The sequence below is a fragment of the Enoplosus armatus genome, chromosome 1 (genome assembly GCF_043641665.1).
Source record: "Enoplosus armatus isolate fEnoArm2 chromosome 1, fEnoArm2.hap1, whole genome shotgun sequence".
NCBI classification, from domain to species: domain Eukaryota; kingdom Metazoa; phylum Chordata; class Actinopteri; order Centrarchiformes; family Enoplosidae; genus Enoplosus; species Enoplosus armatus.
The window spans coordinates 26,522,940-26,550,127 of NC_092180.1; the positions used below are offsets into that span (position 1 = coordinate 26,522,940).

General features: G+C 45.7%; 1 protein-coding gene across 2 annotated transcripts in view; it reads right to left on the bottom strand.

Annotated features, from left to right (window-relative positions):
- The window catches only part of cdh8 (cadherin 8), an 83,100-nt gene extending 57,991 nt beyond the window's left edge, over positions 1 to 25,109 (bottom strand). For both annotated transcript variants that reach the window (XM_070909233.1, XM_070909226.1), the window contains exon 1: positions 24,852 to 25,109. In XM_070909233.1, coding sequence (XP_070765334.1) covers positions 24,852 to 25,109 — 258 coding nt within the window. The remainder of the gene's footprint in view (positions 1 to 24,851) is intronic.
- Between the last annotated feature and the right edge of the window lie 2,079 nt (positions 25,110 to 27,188).

The following is a 27,188-nucleotide window of genomic DNA, read 5'->3' on the forward strand; positions in this document are numbered from 1 at the left end:
TTTATTTTCCTCTCGGAATTACTTAATTAATTAATGAGACAAACAAAAAGAAACAAGACCATTTGTTCTGGATTTGTGTGCAATCTGCACCAAGGTCAATCAGGGCTAATGCGTTCTGTGTCCATCCCTGCACTTTGAGCAATGGCACGTGTGTTGCATTCACCGCCACCGGTGCATTATTGCCTTCTGGAGAATAAGTCAAAGTCAAAGCAGCTACCTTTAGTACAAGAGGGCAACACAATTAGATTTAGTCACCCATGAAAAGCCTTTTGTTTGCGAGTGTGGATGCATGGCAGGATGCATTTTAATCATAGGAGGGTACAGTGTCGCCGCCGAGAGAGAGAATGAGAAAGAAGACAAATAAAAACAAGTCTGCATAATGCATCCAGGCTGTCGGCTACATCAGCTCTCACTTCAAGAATGACCTATTGTATGCAGGCAATCTTCAGTATGGATTTCTGCCGCCTGCTCATTACATGCTGTTGTTACAAGAGAGCATTAGACAATCAGCCTGTTCATTGGTGTGTGCCCTCACACCAGCCCTCGATGCCAGAAAACAAAGGTAAATAATGAAAAAAAAAAAAACTAGTTCTGGTATAAAGCATTTTGTCCAATTCGTGGCAGCTCCACATGTGTCCCGTGAAGAGCTCTGCAGCCAGAATTAAGCCGGCAAGAGAAACCAGTGATTTGAGCAAAACAAACAAACAAAAAAAAAAAAAAAAGAAAAGAAAGAAATGTTCTAAACAATAAAGAGACAGAGCCGTGAAAGAGTGTAAATGAGCCCTGGCTACGGGGGCTGTGGCGCACACGCTGAGTGTTAAATAGAGGGAGATTTTTTAGCATTAACCTCGACTACTGTCATTACCCTACCTGTGGGCCCCAGAACTCATCGGTATACACAGCATGCCGAAGGTGGGTTCGTGCGGAGGGGTGCAAAGCAAAACAAGCTTAATCAAGGAGCACAACAGTTTTCTCTTTCTTCTGTGCGGCTGACCTAATCAAATCAAGGAATGAGATTGATTTCACGAGGTGCAGATGGATCCCGTAGCAAGTCTAATTCAATGTGCCGGCTCTCCACTATGATGTGTGTTTTCTCGGTCCAGATGGTGCTGCTCGGGTTTGTAATTCATATTTCAACATTTTACCCTCCCCTCCCCCTCTTTCTTTTTCTCTCACAGCCGTTTTTTTTTTTCTTTTTTCTTTTTGCTCATAGTTTCGCCGCTGAGCAAATGAGTGTTGATGTGGGTAAGTATCACAAACTCATCTGTCAAACATGTGATCCTGTGATCTTGTTAAATGTCACACACGCCGACTGGTGAGCTTCACGGCGGAGATAGTCGTAGCTCGTGTTTAGGAAAGTGAAGCAGAGAAGGAGAGCCCAAGTCAGCATAGAATGAAGATGTATGCTGACTTGGGCTGTGAGGAACTGTACTAAAAGGATTTGGACTGAAGGTACGGCAGGGTGCGTACATTGGTGGCGCGTATTAAAAGCTCCATTAAGGTACTGAGTTTTAAATTGGGGTACATGGTTAAACAAGTTTCTTTTCTGTTCAGTCCCTAAAAGCAGCAGTACCAACAATATTTTCCTAAAGTATCAACAGTATAAGCACTCATCGTGCAGGATGATCGAAACATGTAAAAAAAAAAAACATGTTTTAACTTCAGTTTTTACTTTCTGCGCTGTTGTGGTTGTTTAGCTTATAGGAATCATATTTCACAAGCTGATCATTGGTTTTGTATGTGAAATGTGTATTATCTACTACTTTACTTTAATGAGTAGGAGTAAAACTAATAATTCTTTTTTTTTTTTTAAATAATAAAATGGAAAAAGTAGCATCAAGCTGTTCTTAAGTGCTTGAATAAATGTACTTGGTTACTTTCAACCTTTGAAAACTGGCCTTGCCTAACTGTGAGAACACACATGTGCACACTGCACCACACGTGAGACACTATGGATTGGGCATTCTCCTGTGAATCTGGGATAAATTAAACTTTAAATAACAATAATGAAAAAAAAAAAAAAAGCTAGTATATGAACAATTAGCGAACGACCCTGCGGGGGGAACAAGAGTCATAATTCAGACTGTCTTTGCATTCGAATCAGCGTGTTTTCAAGAGGTGTTTCACATATAGTATATATAGACATGCGCACATTTCCATAATTGGAAGACATGCAGTGCCGGAGCCATTCTTCGGGGCTTTTCCTGTGGAAAAATGCAGATGTACTCCACAGTGCCTGTTCAAGCTGTCAAAGTCATTGTTCTCAACCCGAGAAGACTTGCAAATTAGCCAGTTTCAATGCCAACTGCCAGTGCTGAAAAAGGCATGCATTGCTGGTGTCGGAAAAATTCCTGCAGGTATACAGTAAGTTTCCTGTATGGGAACTTGAATAATTGGCTCCGACAGCTTTTGCTAAGCACTTTTGTTTGTCCTGTAGCAAGTCTCTACTGTAGGTCCTTTCTTAGAATGGTTTCATCAATTGTTAACGCCCCATAAAATTGCGGGTGACTGGTCATATCTGCGTAACTCTGAATGCCAAAATCTGCTCCATCGTGTTGGGACGGCTATCAGATATATGAGCAACTGACGGAGCCAGACCTGTATGTGGAAAACATCTTAAGACTAGGGACGCTGATCTCATCTCGTGTAGGATCAATATCCCGGCTACATTATTTTGACTAAGTGTCTTTTTTTTTTCGTACATCAGTAAGCTTATGCCTGCATCCACACTTACAAAGCGAGACGCACAAAGGCTTCGCACGTATCGGCGTTAGTTTTTCCACATTCAAAGCCAACATACCTCTCTATGGGATACTGCTTTTTAATAGGCAGGTATTGGAAAGCGGTATTTGCGCAGACCAAAGAACAAAAGGCAGTATAAACGAGGGCTTCATTGGCTATATTAATAATCATCTGTGCCTTCTCCTTTGAGAGGCCTGTGATATCGAGTATCATTAGACATGCAAATAACAGCTCCATTTTCCCGTCCCTGGGATTAGGAAGGAAAGAGAGAAAAATGAAGAAGAGGCATGGCTGTGGCAGAAACAATTAAGCCATCCTCCTCGCGGAAGCACTTGGCAGCCGGCTTCAGACTGGTAAGGGGTGAGGGGGGGGGGGGGGGGGGGGGGGTCCTTTGGCTAGGCGGCAACGTCAACATGCTTGTCTGAGTGAATGTGCAGTTGCGCCGAGCATCGTTTTAAGATGTCAGATCACCTTGGAGTGGACGGCAGCTACAAGCGCGAGCACTCCTTCTGTGTGTCATGATGCCACTATACATGTTTCACACTCTGTCTGGGACACAGACCCGGAGACGGAGGGAGGGGGGAAGGAAGGGGGGTGGGAGCGGGACGAGGACAAAGGAGCAAGGAGCAGAGAAACAGTAGACAAGAGAGAGGAGACAGAGTAATCTCTGCTGTCTTGCGCGGCGGACAGTGATGACATGTTCCTTTTATCCCTTCCGCTCGCCCCACACACGGGCGACCGCCGAGTGCATGCCACGTCGCTCGGAGAGACACAATCCCCCAGCCTTCCTCCGCCACATTAGACAAATATCCAAGGCCGTCTCTCGCTTACATAATCCCATCCTTTGGCTAAACAGGGCCAACGTTTACATCCCGTTGCACCACTCCAACAGCACAAAACCAAGAAGCAGCAAGGGAAAACGACACCAAAGCCCTCCTGGAATGCCGCACTTGAGATGAAATACAACTAAATATTTTCATACACTAAAGCAAAAGTGATTTACTCTCCCCTTCGGTGCTTGGAAAGGGGGAGTGGGCATGGAAATTGCCTCTCATAACCCATTTCCCTGATTCCCTTGTTACCCTCATTTCATTTCCAAGCTATCTTCATCTTTCCACTTCTTGCTATCACATAACAAAGCTACCAGAGCTGGGGAAAAAGAAAAAAAAATCTATCTTTGTCTGTTAAAAGGTTACCGAAAGAAAAGTAAGAAAACAGGTTAGGTCTGGAGGGTATTGTAGCTGTAAGATCTAGCGGCTGAATTAAAAGTGCTTTTTTAAGACCAGTAAAAACAGGTAGTTTTTTTTTTCTGTGTCCGCCTATAAAAGAGAGAGAGAGAGAGAGAGGGGTTGAAAAAAAAAATCATTAAAACATGCCAAATCTCAATGAGAGACTGGGGATGAAAGCGCGCAGCCCACTGAGTTCAGTCCATCATCCTGGAGACAGAGACAAGAGAGTGAGTCAAAAAGTGAGAAAGTCAAAAGTGACTCCCTGAAATGCTCACGTCTTCTCACATCTCTCTCTCTCTCGCTCTCTCTCTTTCCCTCTTTATCACTCTCTTCCTCCTCTCCTGCTCTCGCTCCGTGTCTTTTTCTGGAATCGCCCGTCGGTAATGTCAACAGAGATTTCACGGCACAGTGCCGGTGCATCAGCCAGGCTCACATTTCCCCTACCTGTGATTTACATCAGAGAAGAGGCTCATGGGGGATTTTCCATGCCAGCGAAGGGAGGGGAGGCGGTGATGGTGATGGTGGGAGGGGGGGGGGGGGGGTAGTACCCTGGGGCTTGACGCAGTAAGGCACTCTAACAATGGTGGCATAGACCACCCAGCTGAGAGATGCTTTTACTGCAAAGAGAACCTGCATGACTGCATTCAGGCCCTGCTCCTTAAATGTCACCGTCCTCCTCACACAGCTCGCAGCTCGTCGGACTTATTTCCGGCATATTTCGGGAACAGGAGCACACACACACGTTTGTGCTTGTCAGCCTGCATGTTTGCACGCATGTATAAAATGTACTGAAGTTGCAATGTGTGTGTGTTTTTGAAGGCTCAAATTGTGATGTTTTGACCACAGGCACAAAAAAACAGGTCAGGTTTAGTGGTGTTTATTCATATTTTGGGATGGAAAGAACCCTTTCCAACACCATCGAGACCATCATGTAAAAATCAAGGGTGATGAAATCATTCATGATTAACACACATTACAAAACCCCCCCCACAGATAATACATACGAGATTCAATTATAGGGAACACATTCACTATTCTTTGCTGTATTACTAACAGAGGCAACAAGCGTCCCCAAACACTGATTTCAGGTCGCTTTACTACACTCTCCTGTATTTATTGAATTATATTTGAGTTATTTTCCCTTTTCCAGAGAAAATCCAGTAATTCCGTCCATAAAACAATCACAAAAAGGAAAAGTGAAGGAGCCACGTTCAAGCTGAAATGCCGTGCTAAGTTGCTCTTCAAGAATGTTACACAGGCTGCACCCATGAGCTGCTGTTACAGGGCAGGCTGGGCTTCAATTCAGCTCAACGTGCTCAACGTCATTTCAACTTTTTGTTTTTACGGAAAACGTACCGGGACACGGACATTTTGGGGAGAAGTGAAAGATGAAGTGGTCACTTTGATCGGATATGATATCATCACCACCCCTTCAGTGTATATTAGCAACTGAAGTGGACAGTGTTCAAAATAACGAGATTTCTAAAGATGCTCCTTCGCTGACAGGCATAAGGAGGTGTTGCGAATATTCATTGATGGAAACCAGTCAGACACCTCTGGGCTGGAAGTAAGTGTGTGTGTGTGTGTGTGTGTGTGTGTGTGTGGTTTTGAGGTCAACAAACCTCAATAAAAAGAGATGTTCTTGCTTACCTGTAATCACACTCAGTCATGCAGACAGCTTTGGTTTGATTAGATTTTTAGATATCTCTTTTTTCTTTTTTGAATGTAACTCTTCAAAGCTCTGAAAAGGCGGAAGTTAGAATGAAAAATATGTGTCTTTGACACTGACGGGCTAACAGCTATTTAACTGAAATATTTAACCCTAAATCAGCCCGATAAATCTGTGATTACATTTCTGAGCATTTCTCGTGATCGGCCAACACAAAGGGGACACAGTTCAGTGGGATGCGTTTGCGATGGCTGTCATGTCGAGAGCTAACGAGTCGGGACGCGGCGTTAGCGCGACATGCCATTTGTCTCCCGTAATAGGACATGAGAGCTCGCAGACGTTTGAAGGAAGTCAGCATCGCAAAACGACTCCTTCCTGGAAAGACACACAGTGAAGCTTGCCAGGAAAGCAGTCAGCGTGTGTGTGTGTGTGTGTTTGTGTGGATGAGTGTGTGCATACTTGCCTCGTTTACTGGCTCGTGTGTGTGTGTGTGTGTGTGTGTGTGTGACAGATACACACAAGCATCCTTGCTTGCTAAAATTGTGTGGAAAAACACAGGCTGTAGTGTGCGCATGTGTTTGCCTTTTGTGGGCGCGCGCCTGTGTTTGTGTGTCCCTGTTCAAATGCCCCCTCCCCATTACAGCTGACTAGTAGATGGATGCTGGCTGTCACACCTGCCTGACTTTGTTCCTGCCAGATGCGGTGGGGTCACAGGGAAAGCGCCCAAACACTCATCAATCTCACCCATTGTCCAACATTTCTTTCGGCTCCGGCAACAGCTTCCAATATCCATTTAGTCGCTGCAGATGCTGGGGGAAAAAAAATGCTTACGTACACAGAAACGGGGTGGCCAAACCTATTGACCTGCGCTGTCTGCACGGGTGGATGAAAATAAAAATCAGAGGACGTCACGGGATCGGGAATAATCTCTAAGAGCTCGTGACAAATAAAAAGTTTAACTTTGCATTTACTCTGCGAGGTCGTCATCGTCATTAGGCTGGCAGTAAAAGAAATTAAATTTGGTGTGTTCCCAAATGCTGCTGTCGAGTGCGATGCTGTGAGCGAGTGCCAGTACACTCCCCGCAACCCGAGGTCTTTTCATTTAATAACATCAAAGCCAAATGGAGGAGCCCGGGAGTCGCTTTGGGAGGAGAAGCGGGGAGGACCGGGAGGTCTGAAAGGATGCGGGTATAAAACCAAAAAAAAAAAAACAATCATGGGACACCGCCGACTGGTTCCAGGTGGATTTTTGGAAGGAGGCGAAATGTAGCTGTGCTAAAAGTTTGGCACGCACATCCAAAAGCGGAATGTAACGTGCATCGTTGTGGTCACAAACACACACTTTCGCCTTTGTGGAGGCACCAAACTCAATTACATTTGAAATACACTCCTGGCCTTACACTAGCGCTGCGCAAAGAAGCCAGAAAAGTAATTTCCATCATTCTGGCTGGAGTTTTTTTGCAGCTCCCTTGATGGGAAGCAGCACTTTGAGTAGCCAATCCGCTAATGGGAGGGAGGGAAACGGAGACAGAAAGTGTAAACCTGACAAATAAATGTTATACTGCATTTTTTTTTTTTTTTTTTTTTGTTGCTTCCTACCTCTCCCTGAAAAAGTTTGAAATATTTATGGCAAAAATATGTAACAGGAGAAAAGACAGAGACAGAGGAAGACACTTAATGCCACTGAGCAAACACAAGCTGTAATGTCTTTACGCATGGAGAGTCATTCCAGTTGTGTTTATAGTTTGTTGGTCAACTGCTATCGCTGTGGGTCACACTGTCGTATTGGAGAAAGATGTCTGCATGCAGCAGCACATCACTTTTTTTGACGTGGCGTAGTTACTCAGGGTGCTAAAACGCTTCACAAACAGTAATGGTGTGAAAATACAGCCCCCACCCCTTCCTGCTCTGTCTCCCTCTCAGCAGCGTTCCTCTTAGTGTCTTTTCTACATTTTCACTCCTCAGCTCTTTTCTCTCCCTTTCTAATTCTCCCTCTGGGCCTCCTGAGGGTCGGGAAATAATGTACACAAACAAAGCAGGCGAACGGGATAAGCACTCATGTTGTTTACCGGGAGGGAAGAGGAAAAGGAGATAGACAAAAAAAAAAAAAAAACAGAGAGAGAGAGAGAGAGAAAGGAGGAAGAAATCATCACAGCGTGCGTTTCCATTTCCCCGCGCCCACTTTAATTGTGAAGAAATCAGAAAGTTGGGAGAATTCCCCGCAGTATGCAGATGCACTTTGATGCTGTCACTCACACGGTGTGGGGCCTTTGATTAAGGCCTTGTCTGTGCACTGGAGGCTCATGGCCACACTTGGCAAGCAGGAGCCATTAAAATCCCAGCAACTCTGGCTCCCCCCTCCGTCTCTCTCCCTCTCTTTGTCTTCCTCCCTCTCCCAACTGGGTCACCCACTGCGAGAGACTGGATACGGAAGGCAAGCGCCATCAATAGCTAGCGCTCGTAGCACGGAGAGCACGGAGGACTTACCCTTTGAACCCAGTTGATCCCTCAGATACACACTGAGGGAATCAGCGGAGACCTTAAAGTACATTTACTCAAGTACTGCACTTTAGTATGTTTTCGAGATACTGCACTTTGCATGAGCGTATGCAATTTATGCCACTTTGTCCTACTAATCCACTACATTTATTTGACAGCAGCAACTTATTTTGCGACACTAAAATGCAACTTGCACGTTAATGCACCAATAATAATATTCCAAATAATATAACACTCTGAAAGGGGCCATTCCGCAAGGAGACACACTATTGATATTTTAAGTTCATTTTACTGCCAGTACCTCTGCACATTTACTTCAAGTATAAATTTGAGAAAGACAGAGTCATTGGCAAAGCTTTCGGTTTACCAGACGATCTGCGTTCCAACCCTCACCTATTGTCACGAGCTTTGAGTAGTGACCGAGAGAATGAGATCGCAGATACAAGCGGCTGGAATGAGTTTCCTCCACAGGCGTGGTTGGAGGTGAGGGTGAGCCCCTCCGAGATAGGGTAAGAAGCTCAGACGTCCGTAGGGAGTGCGGAGCAGAGCCGCTGTGGTTCGGGCACCTGATCAGGATGCCTCCTGGGCGCCTTCCTTTTGGAGGTTTTCCAGGCACGTCCACCCGGCAGGAGACCCCAGGGGTAGACCCCAGAATGCATACATCTCATCTGGCCTGGGAACGTCTGGAGTACCTTGCTTAGCCACCGTTGCCACCGTGACCCAGCATCCATGGACAGACGGATAATACAAAAAAATATTTTTACACTGTAGTAGTACTGCTGTGACTAAAGTAAAGGATGTGAGTACTTTTTTTCAGTCCCATACAACATAATCATCAAATTTAGACATGTTCTTCGGTATAAAAAGTGGTTTACTAAAGCTACGTGTTGGTTGCTGAGGTGGAACCCACAGCCTACTCACTGACTTCACACTGAACTTGCTGTTTACATCACCTAAAGCATGATGGGAACCCTGGTTGTATAAAAGTACATATTTATCTCACATGGAAATAAAAGAAATATAAAACAAAAGGCGTGACAGGAGATCCTGTCTTTGTTGTTTTAAGAGTATGCCATTTGACGGTAAACCTCTGGACCTTTGTTGCACGTCATCTCAGGGCTCTTTCCCTCCCCCATGTTTCCCATCTGTGACAATAAGGCTAAACAAAACAAAACAAAATCTATAAAAGTGTCTTAGAAGAGTTTCCCTTCATCATACCCAGTCCATAGATGGGATGGCCTTCATGGAATTGTGTTTGTTGGGGTTTTGTTATGCCTCCCAAAGACTCACAATGATGTAGATCGCTCCTTTCAAAACGTCTGCTCTGTTACTTTAGACGTCCTGTTCCGTTCATTGAAAATGAGACGTGTCTACCTTTGTACCTGATGAATAGCTAATTTTTTTTTTAACTTTCTGCAGAGTTGCGAGTCCTTGGAAGGCACGATTATAGTTTTGGACAAGAGAGGATGTGGCAGTGTTTTTAGTGGTTTCACCGCAAAGAAAACACAGCGGCTGTGGTGCGTCTGCATGTGCATCCATACAAGACACAGTGACTGTGTGGAACTATCCACAGTGCTTAGGCTTGGTCTCTTTCTTTTTTCCAGTAGGTTTTGTCAAGTTTAATTTGTACTACTGCCGCTTGGAATAGCAAAAGCTGGACATTTCACCTATTCATCTGTTACTTTTAGCTATCCATTGTGTCTTATTTTCAAGTCTTCTCATGCTCAACAACCGGTGTTGAGATGTCACAAGTGACAATATGTAGCAGTCTTACCTAAGGCATGCAGTCACTATGGCAGAGGCCTGGAGAAAAGGAGTGCCAAAAACAGCCCAGGGTTTTTCTTTTTTAAATGCATTTGTGGGGTCGAACATTTGGAAAGCGTCAGCGAGTGCGAAGCAAAGATACAGCGTCCGTGTGCGACAGACAGGGAACCAGAGACGGAGTGACACTTACAGAGAGGATGACACTTCCACTCTGCCGCCCACTCCTCTGCACGACCACACTTCCTCTCTGCCTTTGCCGAGTCCCGGGGACATCTTCCATGCACGCTGGGTGTCACAGCAGACGGATGACTAGCTTCAGCAGCACCATGCCATTTCCCCTTCTCACACTAAACTGTCACCCCCACCCCCACACCCTCCTCCACGCCTTCCCGGCCTGCCGGGCCTTACTGCTTCTTGGCCCGGGCTGAGATTCACACACACACACACACACATAGACACACACTGACAACAATGAGGGCTCACCCACATCCATACACGCACACTCACACATGTACAAGCCTCTCTCTTTCTCTCTGTGATTTACACTCAGTGGGAAACTGCGTGGCCAGTCACAATCGTCCCACTAACCGGCTCTGGGAGCCTCTCCTCCCAGGCTAAGTGAGTACCAGATTGGATTCACACTGTAATGCTAAAGGTCACGCCACTCGATCCTACCACGCAGCCCTTATGGCTCAACACAACAGCAACTGGTCATCAACGTTGGATTGTAAACTTTTTTTTGTTTGTTTGTGCTAAAGGATAAACAGCATACTTTTTTTTATAAAATTGTTTTACAAACTGCACTCTTGACCCAACATGACACCACAACAGTTTCTGAGGTATGAATGATAGATGATGCAACAAAAAGACTCTCCGTCCTGCACGCACACACACCCTTAAGCTGTGTGCCCGAGCCCACTACCAGTTATTATTATTAGGACAGTAGCAACCACTGCCAGGAAATTATCATAAGCAGCTCATTGCTGTTTCCTCTGCCTTCAAATGATTGGAGAATACACTAAAAATTGGGCATAAAACAATTGCTACCTCCAAGACAGCACACAACAAACTGAACATTCAAGAGAGGGGAAAGCTATGGGAACGGATAAAAATGTCTCGCCCACAGAATTCAAGATTCACCAGTATGAAAGCAGCATGCTCTAACAAATCAAAATTTGCCACCAATTTGCTGTTGTTCAGATTTCTGGAGGGGGCGGCGTTTTGTTTGTGCCCACCCTCCCCTCGACCAGCGCTGCAGAGCGCCGGTTATTCCTATCAAGACTCGTGCTTTCGAGTTCATCTGCAAAACTGCATTAACACCTCTGGTAAAAATCTACCCCTCCACTGTCGCCCGTTTACATCTCTCATAAATCTCAGAGCATCCCTTTCGTCCACCGGCGTCATCGCAGAGAGCCACACTTTTCAATTTCTGGAGTGAGAAAAGGACAGGGGGTAAAAAGCCTCTTCCAGTATTACATCTTTTCTACTTTATTACCAGTCTTCTGGGAAAATGGGGGCAGCTTTGCAGCCCGGCTATCTGTTTACATTTTCTTTACAAGACTATATTGGAATTATAATTGTGTTCTATGGCGCCTTCTTTTGGTGCCTTGCTCTGTTTAAAGGTCCTGTGGACCTGGGGAGATGAAGAAAAATGGACCCCTTTTGAGGGATTCGATTACTGAGGAAGAAAATGCAGCTGCACACTGGCCCTTTTTTCTCTCCTTCCCCTTCTCTGTTTTCCTCCAGGTGCCAATCTCTCGGGATGCTCAATATTAGAGCTGGAATGGCTCTGATGCAAACAATGGTGTCAACGCGCTGGGAAATCATTTCTTGCTGCAATTAAGGTGGAAACAGACAAAAGGAAATATAACTGTGAGGTAGGTCATTATGAATTACGTAATTAAAAAAGAAGGCCGGTGTTTCTGCGACTGACCACGGCTGGATGCTGCTGGAGTGAGATCCATTTGGTTTATTTATAGACTTTGGGGGACTTGTCTGTTTTTGTGGGTGTTTTTTTCCCCCCCCCCTCAAGGTTAGCAGAGGTCACAGTGTTGAAGTGCTGCATCTTTTTTGCTCGCTTTGATGTTGCCTTAAAGTTGAAATAGCACCGTGCTGCAAACTGGCCTTGGAAATCTAAAAAAAACAAAAACATTCAATGCATTTACACAGTTTTCGAAACCCAGCCTTTGATTTATAATTCAACAGAGAGAACCTTGTGCTGAGACAAACTGAGCACGGTGTGTAACCTAAAACACGAAGTCCATCTAAATAAACCCACATTGAAAAGTCCCCCCCCTTTTTTTTTTCCATTTGCCAGTATGTGCTGTGCTGTAACCACAGTCGTTGTTTTCTGTTTCAGCGTGTTAAGACCAGAAAAAAAGAAAAGCTTTATCACCGGCCACAACACAATGTGACAAGCAGGTTACACAAACACAGTGTAAATATTCCATCACAATATGGTTAATTGCTGATATTCCTGCAGCTCAACTACACTGCGTAGTGCAGTGGAGTGAGACAGTGAATTTGTATCCTTAATAATGTTTGGAATTAATTAAAATGCAAAGCCACAAGCCCAGAGTGCAACCACAGGTGGCGTTGAGGAGAGCGCGGTGAAAACAGCCGTGATGAGTGTGAGTCTCCATAACTCATGTCCATTTAACTGATGATTTCTAATTTTATTACTGTTATTCTTATTATTTTCTTTCTTCTTTTTTTTTTGCCGCCGTTTCAATGAGATGGGTTTGCCATTTTATACAACAATTTCCTGTGTAATATCATTCTATCAATAAGTAATTACTTGCTTGGCAAATTGCTGTGCAAAATGTTCATCGGGAGGGGAGAAGATCCATATCAATTGTTCATTTGCATAATGCAAATGAATCCACGGAGAGGAAAAAACAACTTTGCTGCCATCGCTGACAGTTGGATACCAGCGCTGCTGCTGGAAAAGCATAAGTGCCTTCACTGCAGAGCAGCACAAAGGTCTACAGCATTTTGCTGTTAGGAGCAGGAAAGTAAACCGAGTCCAAGCCCCAAGCTGATGGAACAGTTTTTTTTTGTTGTTGTTGTTGTTTTTTTGTTGTTTTTTTTACAGACACAATTTCAACTGGAGGGAGAAAAAACGCCACCAATATTTGACAAGTGGAGCGGGGGGGGGTTTGTGAGCAGTTGTCCAATTGTTGGAGCTCAGGCATTAGCAGAGGATGAGCTCCCCGCTACTCCATTAGGCTCTCCCCTGATAGAGTAACACCATTTTAGCCCCCTGTTTACTTAATATGCAGGATCCGGCCCCGTCTATTTGCTTCTAATCAACTGATAAGACGAAAGGCCTTTTCTACGGCCCCCGGAGGATGAAAACCAAACTCCTAATGGTCATTAGTAGCAATTATGTTCCGTAACTGGCACACCCCTCTTTTTGCTGTGTCGGCTGCTTAGGCGCATGCGGATTCCGGTGTGGACGCAGGGAATCCTGAACGCAGCTCACGATACCCTTTCACATGCTGAGGCTCCTGGATAAGTTTAGTTTCCCGTCTGGTTGCCTGCTGCGGTCGGGATCAGTTGCTATTCGTGCTCACATGTACACAGTATTGAGTGAGTGAGTGAATGTGTGTGTGTGTGTGTTTGCTGGATTTGAAAGCATGGTCACAGCGTGTCAATTGCTGCATGACTCAAAAACACCCCTCCACTCGCCTCCACTCTGAAAGCATCATTAACACAGCACTCCGACTTTACTGTAATTGCGGCGTTGTCAAAGGCATCTTGAGGACACCACATGAGGCTACAGTCCGTCCATTCCCGGCGTGCAGCAGCACCTCCCAATTAGCTAACTCAGCTCCTTTGCCACAGGATTCAGGAGACTTGTGATTTTTATGCAAAAACCACCAAGATCAAACGGCCTCTGCCCTAATCCCCGGAGTCGAACCTGGGGAGTGTGATCCTTATCGACAAAAAGCTGAGCCGATGCAGAGTAGGATCCCATTACATATGCACAGAGACCTTTTTGACATGCATTCTCCCTGCACACCAGTGATGCAACAAAGGCAGGAATCCCGCTCCTGTTTTTGCATTGTAAATGCTAGCACACATATAAAAAATCCTGCTCGACACACCTGATCCGAACTCTGCCTCGATCTGATGTGGTATTTGCTGAAGCAATACAGCGCGCTCAGGTATCTGCTCAGTTAAATCCCTCCGTCCTATTTCCATCTACGTGCTGGACTGGATATGATCCATTTATGAATCCCCTGAGATCATTTCCAAGAAGCTCCTGCAGATGAATGACTAGATAACAATTGGGATATTATTCCTGCATTTGAGCTAAACTGACATATAAATAGAAGCAACATCACACGCCCAGAGACATCGTCTTCATCAGACGTATGTGAGCGGCAGCGTTTTGCTATGAGGACTGCTAGTGCTACTGTGGGATTCAGCCGCGTGGACAGGTCAAAAGAAGAGCCCCAACACACACCAAAACATGCACGGAGCGCTCAGCAGGTGACGAGGAAGGCCGCTGTCAGAAAAACTAATAAAGAGGCAGTGTGTCGCTGCGGTGCGGTAATTACACATCCCAGGATATCAGCGCGGTATTTATAAAAACACCGGGCATCAACAAAGAAGGAAAGGTCATCAAGACAGATATGACATTAGCATTTTGACTGCACGCACGGACACAAACCCGTGTGTGTGTGTGTGTGTGTGTGTGTGTGTGCGTGCGTGCATGTGTGTGTGTGTGTGCCCAGGTACACAGACGAACCAAAAAGATAATGTCATGTTTTCTTATCTGGTCCACTCAATGAGACACACAGACAATGTGTGTTTGTGTTTGCATGTGCATCTGTGTTGATGTGCCTGCGCGTTGCTGTGTGCCGAGAGAGAGAGAGAGACGCTGATCAACACGCCACATCTTGGCAAGCAGCGATTCAAGCGGGCGCCGGCTTCTGTAAACACCGGGAGCGCCGCGCAGATTGGGATGGAGGGAAATGAGGACCTGTGCGACTGCTTCCACCCAGATGGAGGCTACAATGGTTTTGGGGTTGGCCCAGGTCGCCCCCCCGACGACCAACCATTCAAAGATCTGCGAAGCCATTAAAATGTTGCAGCCTCACCACAGCTGCTCCTCGTCTTCATCAGCTAACAGCAGCAACGGCGGCTCGGTGACGCAGATGAAGCACAGAAAGTAACATTAAAAGGGCACTGTGCCATTTGGCAGAGTGCTCCTCTTCTTAGAGGCGAGGAGACTCGGAGGGGGTTTCCCCTCCAAGACACGGCTCCTAATTTATGTGAAATTTAAAGTATCTTTACACTTCTTGTTTTCACTGCTCAGTGCTTAAAGAGAATTTCCTCAAAGGATAATATTGTTGACAATGTTGCATTTTTTGGGATTTCCAATTCGATGCATTGCTCGAATGGCATTCTTAATCGCACACGTGAATAACAAATCAAGCTTTTACTTTGTCTTTCAGCAAAGTCTTTCTTTAAAAGCATGTTGCCAAAAACATACACCCCCCCCCCCCCCCCACACAAAAAAAAAAAATGAATTAATGAAGGCAGCTCAGTGGTGCTGTGTGTTCTTTGCATGATCTCCTTGCGTCCGCTCCAGTGTACGCCCACAGACGCGCAGGTCTGGTGAACTGGTGAACTGGAAAACTCTAAATTTCTGAATTGCCTTTAGGTGTGAATGTGAGTGTGAATGTGTTGTCCTGAATGCATGTTAGCCCTGCGATGGATTGGCAGCTTCTGAGGGGTGTACCCCGCCTCTTGCCCACTTGCATGCTGGGATAGATGCCAGCCCCAGGATAAGCTTAGAAAATGAATTCATAGCCGAGTCACGTGTGCATTTACACATAATTATTGAAAAAAAGATATTGAAATATTCGATTGTGTTGACTTGTGTGCTCTTTTCAACAGGAGGAAATGTAACCTTTATTTATTCGTCTGCAGTGACAGTTCCCGTTACAATAGTGATTTTCGGTTATATCATATATTGTTAGCCACTGCTCCGTCCCACCTCTGTATGTTCATTTGCCATCATCACAACTGGACCCATGAAAAACAAACAGCTAACGGTAGCTGCAACGTGGGGTCAACACAACGCCAGTTTATATTTCCTTCAGTTCGACTTTAAGTCCTGTTAAGAATAACGTCATTGCGCCTAATTCTCGATGAAAGCACTCATCGGTGGTTAAATCTTGCGTGAATTCATAAGCAATCAACCTACACCTCCCCACCACGTTCAAAACACTCTGACAGCTTAACTAAATGTTCACAGTCCTCCAGCATCACACCCGTCCAGTCTTTCATCACACTCATCTGCGATGATGTTACACTAATTGGATGTTCTATTATTCATAATGGCAGAAGTTTTTCTTGGAACTCTTTCATTAAAGCACAATAGAGAAGACCGGGTGTTAGCAAAGATTTGTTAATATTTCATCAGATGGACCATCGGTGCATGTCCAATCCACAAGCACAACAACAGGCAGTTGCGGCTGGGATAAAGGCAATTAGCCAGACTTCGATAACAGACGGCCTCTACCCCCTAAAAGCTTTTCACATGTTTCTGGCATCCTCCATTCAGCGTCCCTCAACACCTCATCTCGTTGCCATCGAGAGAGGAGAGAGAGGAGAGAGAGCGCGGCTGAGAGGGGCCACGTAACGCGCCGTGTCCCTCGTTGTGCACGTGGCAGGCGACGCACACACACACACACACACACACACACACACCAGGATTCTTTGAGAACAATTTCAACATCCTGCACGCTCGGCCCTGATTCCCATTAAGCATTCATGATTCATCTGGATTTTATATTATAACGTTTTGAATTTTTCATGCATCTGCCCCCCCCCCCACCCCCCACCACCCTTTCTTTTTTCCCTCCACTTCCCACCCCCTTTTCTGATCTGACAGAGAAAAAAAAGAAAAAGAATTAATCAAACATTGGAGGAGGAAAGAAAAAAAAACAAAAAAAAACTCCAAAGTGTCACTTTCACACACACAAAGAAGTATGTGTTTCCATCAACACCACCTGCTTGTTACATCTAGGGTATTTTTTTTTTTTTTTCTTGAAGTCAGTTCATTTATAAGGTTCCGGCTAGATGTATCACATGCACCTTGGAGACACAAACACAAGGAAGAGGCATTAGAGGGATACAGGTGTCTTCACAGGTAGAGTGTAAGTAAGGTTGCAGAATAAAGTACGGGGTGTGTGTGGGTGCTGCCCTTTTTACGTTCCCCGCGCCCCCCCCCCCCTCCCCTGGCTATTAATTCAGCTATCTTTTTGTTCTTCCCGCAGAAGGGATCATTAAACCGAAATAATTCATTTGTGAGAAAGGTCAAAGCCACAGTCTGTTGGCACCCAGATACCAGAGTTAGGAGTGGTTGCATTGAGACAGAGAGAGAGAGAGAGAGAGAGAGAGCAAAGGACGGAGCCATTGATTCTCCTCGTGTGTGTTTTTTATTGTCAACTCGGTGATTGAGGTGAGCAACCCTCTGCCTCGCGCTCAGCCGTGATGATAATCATCATCTTTAATACCTGTTACAGGTGAAGACACCGATCTTCATGTAAATGTCACATCCGCTGTTTACTGAGGCCGCTTTGTTGTTATTGTGTTGCATGAGGCGGGTGAGGAAGGTAGAGGGAAGCTAGGGGAAGGACTGAGGAGGGGAAGTGAGGAGGTGGAAGAAGAGGGGTTGAGGACTGTCATCTTTTAAGTGCCAGAAATAGGAACTCATCCACCCCCCTCCGATTCAAAACTCCCTCCCCATTGTCTTTCCTGCTCCAGCCCACGTGTGCTCCCAGCTAACTGTGGAGCCAAATGCACATCCAGTCGCACAATAACAACATCCATTCTTAACAAGATTACTCCGGCAGTCCCAGTTTGGCTGATGGGACGTGTATGGGAGCAGAGGCGCAGGGATAAGCCGCCTGCGGACGCCTGCAGCATTTCACACACGCTGGGTCTCGATCCATAGGAGAGGAGCTGCCTAGGGAGTTGAGCCAAACATCGAGCCCACAAGAGCACACTGGCACGGGGAGCAGGAATCTTTAGCTGCTGCTGCTGCTGCTGCTGCTGCTGTGGCTTATGCCCACAACTACTATGTCAGAGGCAAGGGCCAATTAGCAGGTTTCAGATAATCATAATCTTTTGATTTGAATAATCAGATTTGAATAATTGTAACCTAATTTACTGCTCCTGAAGCTGGGCCAGCGTTGTGACTGGAAAACACATCCAGATTCATAAGTAAGCAGAATGTCCGACATCAGGCTCTTTAACGGTGCCTTAATTTAGTCGTCTATCCGTGCTTTTGTGAAAACGTGATTATCCACGGCCCTGTGTTTTGTCTCAGAAATCAACAGTCATTTAAATGTCAGCACAAGACAAAGACCAAGAGGCTTAAGACTGTTAAATTGCCAATGCATGTCTTGATGCTTTGAGAGAGATATAATCCAAACAAAGCAAAATCCCCTGTTTTGAAAAGAAACTAGACTAATTTAGCCAAAGCGGCGCGCAAGCCAAGCAGTGGAAGTGAACCTGCTTTAATTCCTATAAATTAGTTAGAGCAAAGTTCAAGGCAGAGTGCCAGATGATTTAGCCTGCTAAGCGCTCCACCTCCGCACAGCCAGTCCAGGCCAAGCCCGGTGAGTGTGAGGGAGGCAGGATGAGGTGAGAGAGGAGGGGAAGGACTGCAGCCTAAAGGGGGCTGGGGATGGGGGTCGGGGAGAGTTGGACTTTTCACTGGAGTTTGACACCGTTGACTGACAAACACCGACATGGGCGAGAGCTAATGGCAGCGACGCAGTCCAAGGTGAAACCATAAAGAGAGCCATTTGCTATGAATTAGCACCGGTGTAGAAGCTCGGGAAAGAGGCCCCCGCGCAGAGCTACTCACTGTACAGCATGGATTTAATCACGCTGAGCCACAGATGTGAGTGATAGCAGCAAGCTTGTTATTTTGCTCGGGGACTCTGAAGCCGTGTGAATGGATGTGCTTTCCTGTTAAATTATAATTGCAGCTGATGCATGTACACAAGAGAGCTTCCAGGGATCACGGACGAGACGCGTCATGTGCCTCCTTACGATACACTGAGCTGAAACATGATTTCAGCTCCCTCGTGGGAAACGCACGGGGAGAAAATGCAGCATGTGATTTAATGCTAGGTGCATGCGAGAGGAAAGACGGGACATTGTGAGCCGCGCATGGTCCATGATTATATGTGTGTGGGGGCGTGTTTATGGAGAAGGAAAAGGAAGACAGAATGAGTGATATTTCAAAAATGACACATCTGCCCTTGGTAAAATTTGAACAGACTCTACAGTACTTCCATTAAATGACCACTGACAGGCTGATATATAAAAAAAAAAAAAAATTACTTGGCAATAACATTTAAGATACAAGCAATGACAATACGCTTGCTGGGAAAGTAATAATGCCGGTTGAGGATGAGGTCACCTGTAGATTTGAAACACCGCAGATTTCAGACTGCCATTTCTGCTCAAAACACAAATAGAGCAGTTTGGAGAGAAATCCTTCACATATATGACTGTGCTGACACCCCCGGCAAATGTTTGCAAAGATACACCAGCTATAAAACTACACGGACACACTGTATTTACCATTGCACACATAACCCTCGTGTCTAAATATACTCCATCCAAGCATGCGTCCGCTCACCTCATTTTAGTCCATAACACTCCCAAATAGACTACCATACGACACACACATGCACATACACATGCGCGGCTTTGTTAATGGGAACCAGGACGACAACACAGAGCCATAGACAACCTGTCAAGCTCTTCGAGGGCAGCACTAATGTGATCCCACAGCTCTATCAGAGCCACCGCTGGGCCCAGTGTTTTATTACAGACCGGGAGGGACAGACAGAGGGAGAGATTGGAGAGGCAGAGGGAGACTGTGACCACGGTCCATTGATATAATGGCCCCGCCGGCATTAGTGATATACTGTACAGGTGAGCCTCGGGGAAAGAGAGGAGCGCGGTAACAGAGCGGGGAAAGGAGGTAGAGGCAGAGGACAGAGGCATGTTAGCATGTTTCTTTCTAAATTACACAGGAGGAGGGAATAGAGATATAAGGGCTGAGAGACTGAGGAGCTGCCGCTAGACTGCAGCTCAATACGGATCTTTGTGGCGCTGCCTGAAGAGAGATTACAGAGCTGTGTATTCCAGGAGCCGTTGTGGGTGTGAGAAACCGAATGGAATGAAACGAAGTCCAACGAACACTGATAGGCTTTCCTCTCCTGGATCCAATGACAGCTTCTCGATTCAACCCTCTCACTACGGCACTATGTCTAATTTGGGCTATATTTTGGAATTTATTATACCCGAGCCAATGCTTATAATTTATGTGTCAAATTGGCCATCAATCACTGGCAATAATTCGGCTAATATTCTCGTTAACTCCCACTCCTCATCCATCAATCAAAGGCAGTGCCAGATATCCGCTCAATTGTTGGAGCCGGGGTAAATGCAGATTAAGGTGGAGGGATCCCTGCTAATCAGAGGCCACATCGGCACGAATGAGTCAAGAAGGGGGGGGGGGGGGGGGGTGCTGTTACATTTTGATCTGTTGTAAGCCAGCCCCAGTAAGGCCTCTGGCAGGACCAGGACTCAATCTCGCCTTAGCTTTGCCTCGCATTGCCAAAGCCAAACACTTGGAGAAATTTTAACAATGTCGTTGTACCACACCCCGTCGGCCCTGGAGGCAAGCTTACTCGGGCTCAAGAGTCACTCTCTCCATAATCACCCCGTCACAGACAGAGAGAGAGAGAGGGGCGGAGGTGGAGGTGGGGGACAGAGACGAGAGGCAATCCAGCCGAGCAGAAGTAGCTCGCATCAGTATTTATAGACTGATGTCCCACATCTTGTACCAGCAGTCCAAAGTGCAGAAAGCAACAAAAGCAACAAAAAGGTCTGAATTGAAAACTCGGAGAACCATCCCACATAGAGGTGGTTTACTCAAGTCCAGATCGAGGTGGCAAACAGACATTTAAAAAAAAAAAAAAAAACCTCCAATCTTAACTTATGTCATAGCGGGTCATGAGAATTTCACTTCATCAGATACACCATTCAGCACATAAATAAATACATACTAGAGGGCTGCCTTTTTCCAAGGAACACACTGAACCAATGAGTCCACGCTGTGATCTCTTCTCAGCTTCACCTGAATGTACCTCCAAAGGGGGAAAATAAGAAAGAAGGATTGAACCATTTCAGATAGGTCCGTACTCGCAAAAGGTCTTCAACTCTTCAACAAACATCACTTATATTGCAGAATATCACCTCTGCTTCCAGCAAAACGCCCTGTGGACTTTCATTACACCACCAATCTGATGCTGCTGTGGCTCCTCTTGTTGGGAAGCCTGTCAAACAGCTTGTTTGTAAGAATGAAGCTTGTGTTTCTTTCTCCCAGCACACACAAAGTCAAAGCTGTTTTATTTTATTTTTTTCTTCCACAGAACATGTCCGCTTTCTTTGCCGAATCAATAATCAAAGCCTTTTTTTTCTTTCTGTGTGGATGTCAGTCCTTGCAATCTTAGGTTTCAGCCTGAATTGATGAATATTAATGGTTGATTATCAATTCTCTTTGTGCAAAAAAAACACATACAATGCCGTGGCGGATAAAAGTGTTGGACAAACGGGACGAGGGATCAATTTACCACATCTGCACTGCAATTCAGCAGACCGGAATCCATCATTATGAATCCTCACACACCATATGCTAAATGATCGCCAGGAAGTACAGGAGTCTAGGAAAGTTACTTCTGAGGCTGTGAGATATTCCAGCGCTAGCTGCCATCAATCTGCCTCGCACTACAAAGGAAACACATTCTGATTTCTCTTTTTGCTGCAAACACAGCAATTTGTTCACTGTTTGTCTTTTGTTCTAAAGGCAATGTTTTGCCTTTAATGGCCTGATGTAAATGAGTTGCTTCTTTGTGTGTTTGAATAATTGAAATGGCTTTGATTGAAGAGGCAAAATGGCAGACACCGCAGAAGGTTTGGATGGGCCTCGTGCCAAAACGAAGAAAGGTCTTCGACAAGAGTACAACAACCAACAGAACTCTCGTTTTATTTTAAAACCCCGGCTACACTTTTCCATTCTGGTTGTGCAATGGCAAATCAAGAGATGCTTTGCCTAAAATTACCCTCCGCTTGCCTTCCAATGGTCTACATGAGAGTCTTTACTCGTTGAAGTGGTATCTCCCACTCGCCGTCAACAATGAGCAAACGCCCGTCCCCGAGCTCAGTCCGTGCGAGCGATACTTTCGAGCCTATCTACCTTCACACTCCATTTGCCTATTGCTATTCTTAATGATGGGTTATTTCTGAACCGTCCCTGGCTCATGATGAGTAATCCTAAAATCCCTTCCAACACCGTGTTCGTTTTAAGCTACAGCCGAGCAACAAGCTTTTCACAGCTGTCTCCCCGGCTTCACTTTAACAGGTACTGCATGTCTGCCTCCCCGACGCCAACGGGACTGACGGGGGCTGACGAACGCGCCGCTCAGTGAATCACAATGTCAAGAAACGATGCGCTGAAGAAGAACAGCAAAAGGGAAGGGTGCTGTCACGCCTTATGGCCGTCCTTCTCACTCTCTCTTCCACACCTCCGCCTCCCCAACCCTCCCTCCCTCCTCCTCCCCTGCCTCCCTGCATTTATGCTAATAGTCTCTGCTGAGAGAGAGAACACAGAGAATGACGCACCGTTAAAAAAATCTATGGCACAATCTCTCTCTGTCTCTCACCCACTGTCGGTGTAGTTGAGGGGAGCCCGGTCGCAGACAGAGGTTGGGGATGCACGTGTAATTAAAACTCATATAGGCCCACGACCACGGACACAGGCTGTGAAATTGTGCAAAAGATGGGTCTGTATGACCCATTTGAATCACACCTCCCGCCCATTTGATTCATTTTTTTAATTAAGCGTGAGAAACACAGGGAAAGGGGAAGAAAAGGAGAGGCAGGGACCGAGAGGGAGAGAGATTTATCGTCTTAAACCAATACAGTGCCATCTTGGTTTAACATAGGACTTATCTTAGCACTGCCAGGCATACTCATGAGCACTTAACCTTGCAGTGAACGCAACCCATCATCATCGCCTCGCAAAAAAAAAAGCAAGCCAAGTTCTTCTTCTTCACCCCACCCCCCCACCCTACCCCGTGCCAGATCCTTGCGTGGCCTTCAACAGGCGGATGCTTACACTTATGACTAACCTCTCCTACAGCCATGTTTGTTGCAAAGCGAAGTGAGGCCTTGAGAGAAAGCATCCGTCATGACCAGGAACACAACTTGATTTTGCGCAACCAACACTCTGTTGACAGTCTTGAAGAACATTTCACTCTCAGGCGAAGGCACACACCAGCACCGGTATTCCAAACAAGAGAGTGTGTGTGTGTGTGTGTGTGTGTGTGTGTGTGTGCTTGGAATTATGAACTCTTGTTATCCCACTTATCCCCACTATTAAATGATATATTTGGCATGTGTGGCTTTTTTTTTTTCTTTTTCTTTTTCAAGGAGCGTTTTCAGCTTCAATATCTATACATGTAAAACTGCTTGTCAAATCTTTAACGCCCAACATCTCACAGCAGCGATCTAACCTTCAAATTCCACGCTCACGTGGGGGTCACTGTGGCCCCCCGCGTGAGCGTTTTGTTTGCTTCAGCATTCTGATGAGCAGCCGTTGTCAAACCCGGCAGAGGCTGCCTAATTGACTCGCTTGAAAAATTAATGCATCACTTAACCGCATTTTTGTGTTCGTATGGTATTTAGAAAGCACAGGTGCAAATCCCACATGGTGGCAAATGTTTAATTGATGCAGCCATATGACAATGCTTGGGAAGGAGAATGAAAAAAAAAACAAGAGGAAGTGAAATTGAAAGTATTTACTCGGGCCACAACTGACATATTTTTCTTGTGCAGCAAAAATGTAACCAGCCTTTTGCTTTAGCGCTGTCAGGTCTCACATCTGAGGGTTTGAACAAAAAAAAAAATTATTCAATGGCAAAACCATGGCAATATGTCATAAACAAGAAAGGCATACCCACCAATTATCAAATATTAGGCACTGAAACACTGTTTGCAAAAGCTATTACTGAACAAGATCAAATATTATGCTTGATGGCATGCATTCCTGCCCATGCCAGAGTGGCTGGGGGAAGGGAAGCGAGCGTGGCTGCCAGGCTGACTCTCCCCAGGTGAGTCCCAGCAATGAGCTGTGAACAAGCTGCTTTGGCTGGGCTGGCCAGCAGCCTTCCCCTACCCCTGAAACCTGCCTCCGACACTTCCACGCAGGCCAGGGAGCAGGTGGCCCTTAGCCGCAGGATTAGCCCGCAGTTCTGTTCATTACGGAGCCGCAATAGAAAAACCAACCGTAGCTAAAATAGCCCTCTCTTATCCGTGTTATGCACAGTGCGTGAATTGTGCCTTTACAGGAAGGAATGGGTGTGGGCGAAAAATTGGTGGATTTAAACTGAAAAAAGAAAGACATCCTTTCTCATGCATCTGTACTCTGTATGAAAGTAGTAGTAGTAGTAGTAACTGTGGTAAAAAAAAAAAAAAGAAAGTAACATAACGTAATAACATAACATAATTCTGTGTGTCTGCTACACAATTTCTCGGATTTCAAGGACATCCAACACAGCAAGAAATGTTGCCACCATTATTTGATGGGAGTTTAATTATTTCCAAAAGCATTTTTGTGATCGCCACCCCCCCCCCCCCCCTCCCGCCTTCCTCCCCCGCCTTCCTCCCTCCCTCCCTCCCTCTCTCTTGTCCCCATATCTCTGCTTCCCCTTGACAACTAAAACCCTCCCACTGCCCATGGGAAGGAAAAAAAAAAAAACGGAGGGAGCATTCAAATGGCCGAATTAATGTTTCCACACGATAAGCAAGCTTAATATAATGCTGACAATCACAGCACTCACCCTGCCAACTAGAATTGGATCGGGTCCAGAAAATTCCTCCAGCACAAACATTTGATTCCAAACCCATCCTCTCTTGGCGCGGCTCAGTAATCTTTGTCCTTCGCCAAGACCGCTCGCCACCGCTGCGGACCCACCAGTTTGTGTAGTTTTGGACTGGCCTATGATAGGAGTCATAGACACGCAGGGAACACAAGTAATCCACACCAGCAGCAAGGACATCCACAGATCCACGAGCATCTCCTCGGACCGCTTTGGCATCCTGTCGTTGCGTGTTTGTGTTTTCTTTTGTTTGTTTGTTTTTACGAGACTCTTCTCTCACGGTCTCCCCCCCCCTTTCCAACTCCTGTCTTCAGATCAACAGCTCCTTCTTAGATAACAAGAAAAGGTTACTTGTGTCCTCTTTGAACGGCAGAGCTTGCATTCATGGTGCGATAAAGGTCACTTGCATGGCTTGGCATGCCTCCATAGCAGTTGGTGAGGGGGTGAGGCGCTCAGCACAGCATCCATTTGGCGTTATTCCGAGGGGGAGACCTATAAGGGAGCAATCACAGTTTGTTAGTTGTCTTTTAGTGTTGCGAGGAGTTGTCAGGAGGTGGGGAAGGAACGAGGGAGGCAGGGATACGAAAGCAGAGTCAAATAAACATTGGAACAAATCAGACGAGACAGCCAGAATGAGAGAGAGAGAGAGAGAGAGAGAGAGAGAGAGAGAAGAACAATCTGTTTCTGAGGAAAGCAAAAGGGATAAAAAAAAAAACATAAAAAAAAACAGGAAGTAAATTCTCATTTTGGTATAAGAAGTCAAGATGTCACTTCATCATTACAAATGATCTATCTGTAGCAGCCGTGACCCTTTATTCCAATCTTGTTTCCACATTATCCTGCTACAATTGAACAAATGGGTACGTCTGTACTCCGAGGCTATTCAGCCCACAACATCAGATTGCCGTGCTTTAATCTGTTGTTCTGGGGGATTATCCTGGAAAGATTTTGAGCAATTACATGTACCTTATGATGAATGCTTTGACAATACATTTTCGGGTGGAAGTGCTGCCAAAGACTGCCATCACATTCCTTGAGCATCCGTGCACGAGGGCACACAACAACGGTGTCAGCTTCAGCTAGAGAGGGGTGGCTGCAGGTGAGCTCTACAATGTCAACAGCGCTGCGGCTCACTGATATCACAGTAATCCAGAGGAGACGATTGTGAAGGTATTCAGAGACGCGTTCAATCATCGAATCAAATATGTAGCCATTACGTTGGAGCTGCTGTTTTCTGATAAGCATGGACATGAACTTTTATGTTTTTTTTTGTTTTTTTTGTTTGTTTTTTTTTAACAGAAAGACAGGGATCAAGTAGAAATAACCACGTTAATCACAACAGAGTGTGACACAACTGTAAAACAAGACAGAAAGGATGCAGCCTGGTGTAAATTCTGTCTTTTAATCAGAGACAGTTTTAGCTTTAACACCCATTTCGACCAGCTCAGTCGTTTCAGTGCACAACACACACATTCATTTTTCACCAGAATGCAAAGAACCGGATAATAAAAATAAAATTAAAAAAAAAAAAAAAAAAAAAGCACAGACACACAAGGGTTGGCTTTGACTTGTCCTCTGCTAAGACTGATGCAGGTGGACATGCTACCACAGCACCGAATGGCTGGATTTCAGCCACGGTTATCAGCGTTAGTTCTGGGTAACTTTTTTTCTGTTTTCTCTTTGAAACCACACGCAGCATGTCACTGTGGATGACCCAAGGACGACAAACAACAACAATTCCACCTGAAGCCAACTGCAATATCACAAAGTGTGGAGTGATCCGAGTTACTGTGACATTCTCCAACTGGAGACTAACAGATGCAGGACCAGGTTAATAAAAATTAAAAAAAAAAGGGAGGGGGGGCACGGGGAAAAAAGAGCAGGAGGAGAATATAAACCAGTAAAAATGCAAAATTGTAGACTATGTCAAATTTAACCATAAATAACTGTCCCCCCCCCCCCACTATTTTTTTTTTTTTTAGCGCGTTTTAAGTCACTGTGGTGCGTGGTGACTAAGCAGGCGGTTTCAGCACCACGGGGGTAGGACAGCTCCCCGCAAGAAAGCAGCCGGTCCAGACAGCTCAGCCGAGAACCGAGGCGCCGGCAGCGGAGGAGCTGTCCAAGGTAGACCGTCAGACACGGGGGCTGATGCATCTTTCCCCGTGTCTGCTCACCAGGTGTTAGACAAATACAAGCCACGAATTCGAACCCGCAAAGTTTGGAGCTGCTACTTGCCTTTTGCGCCTCTGCAATAGCCTGCACCACATACCCCGATTACCCCAAATTCGCGGCCCCCTC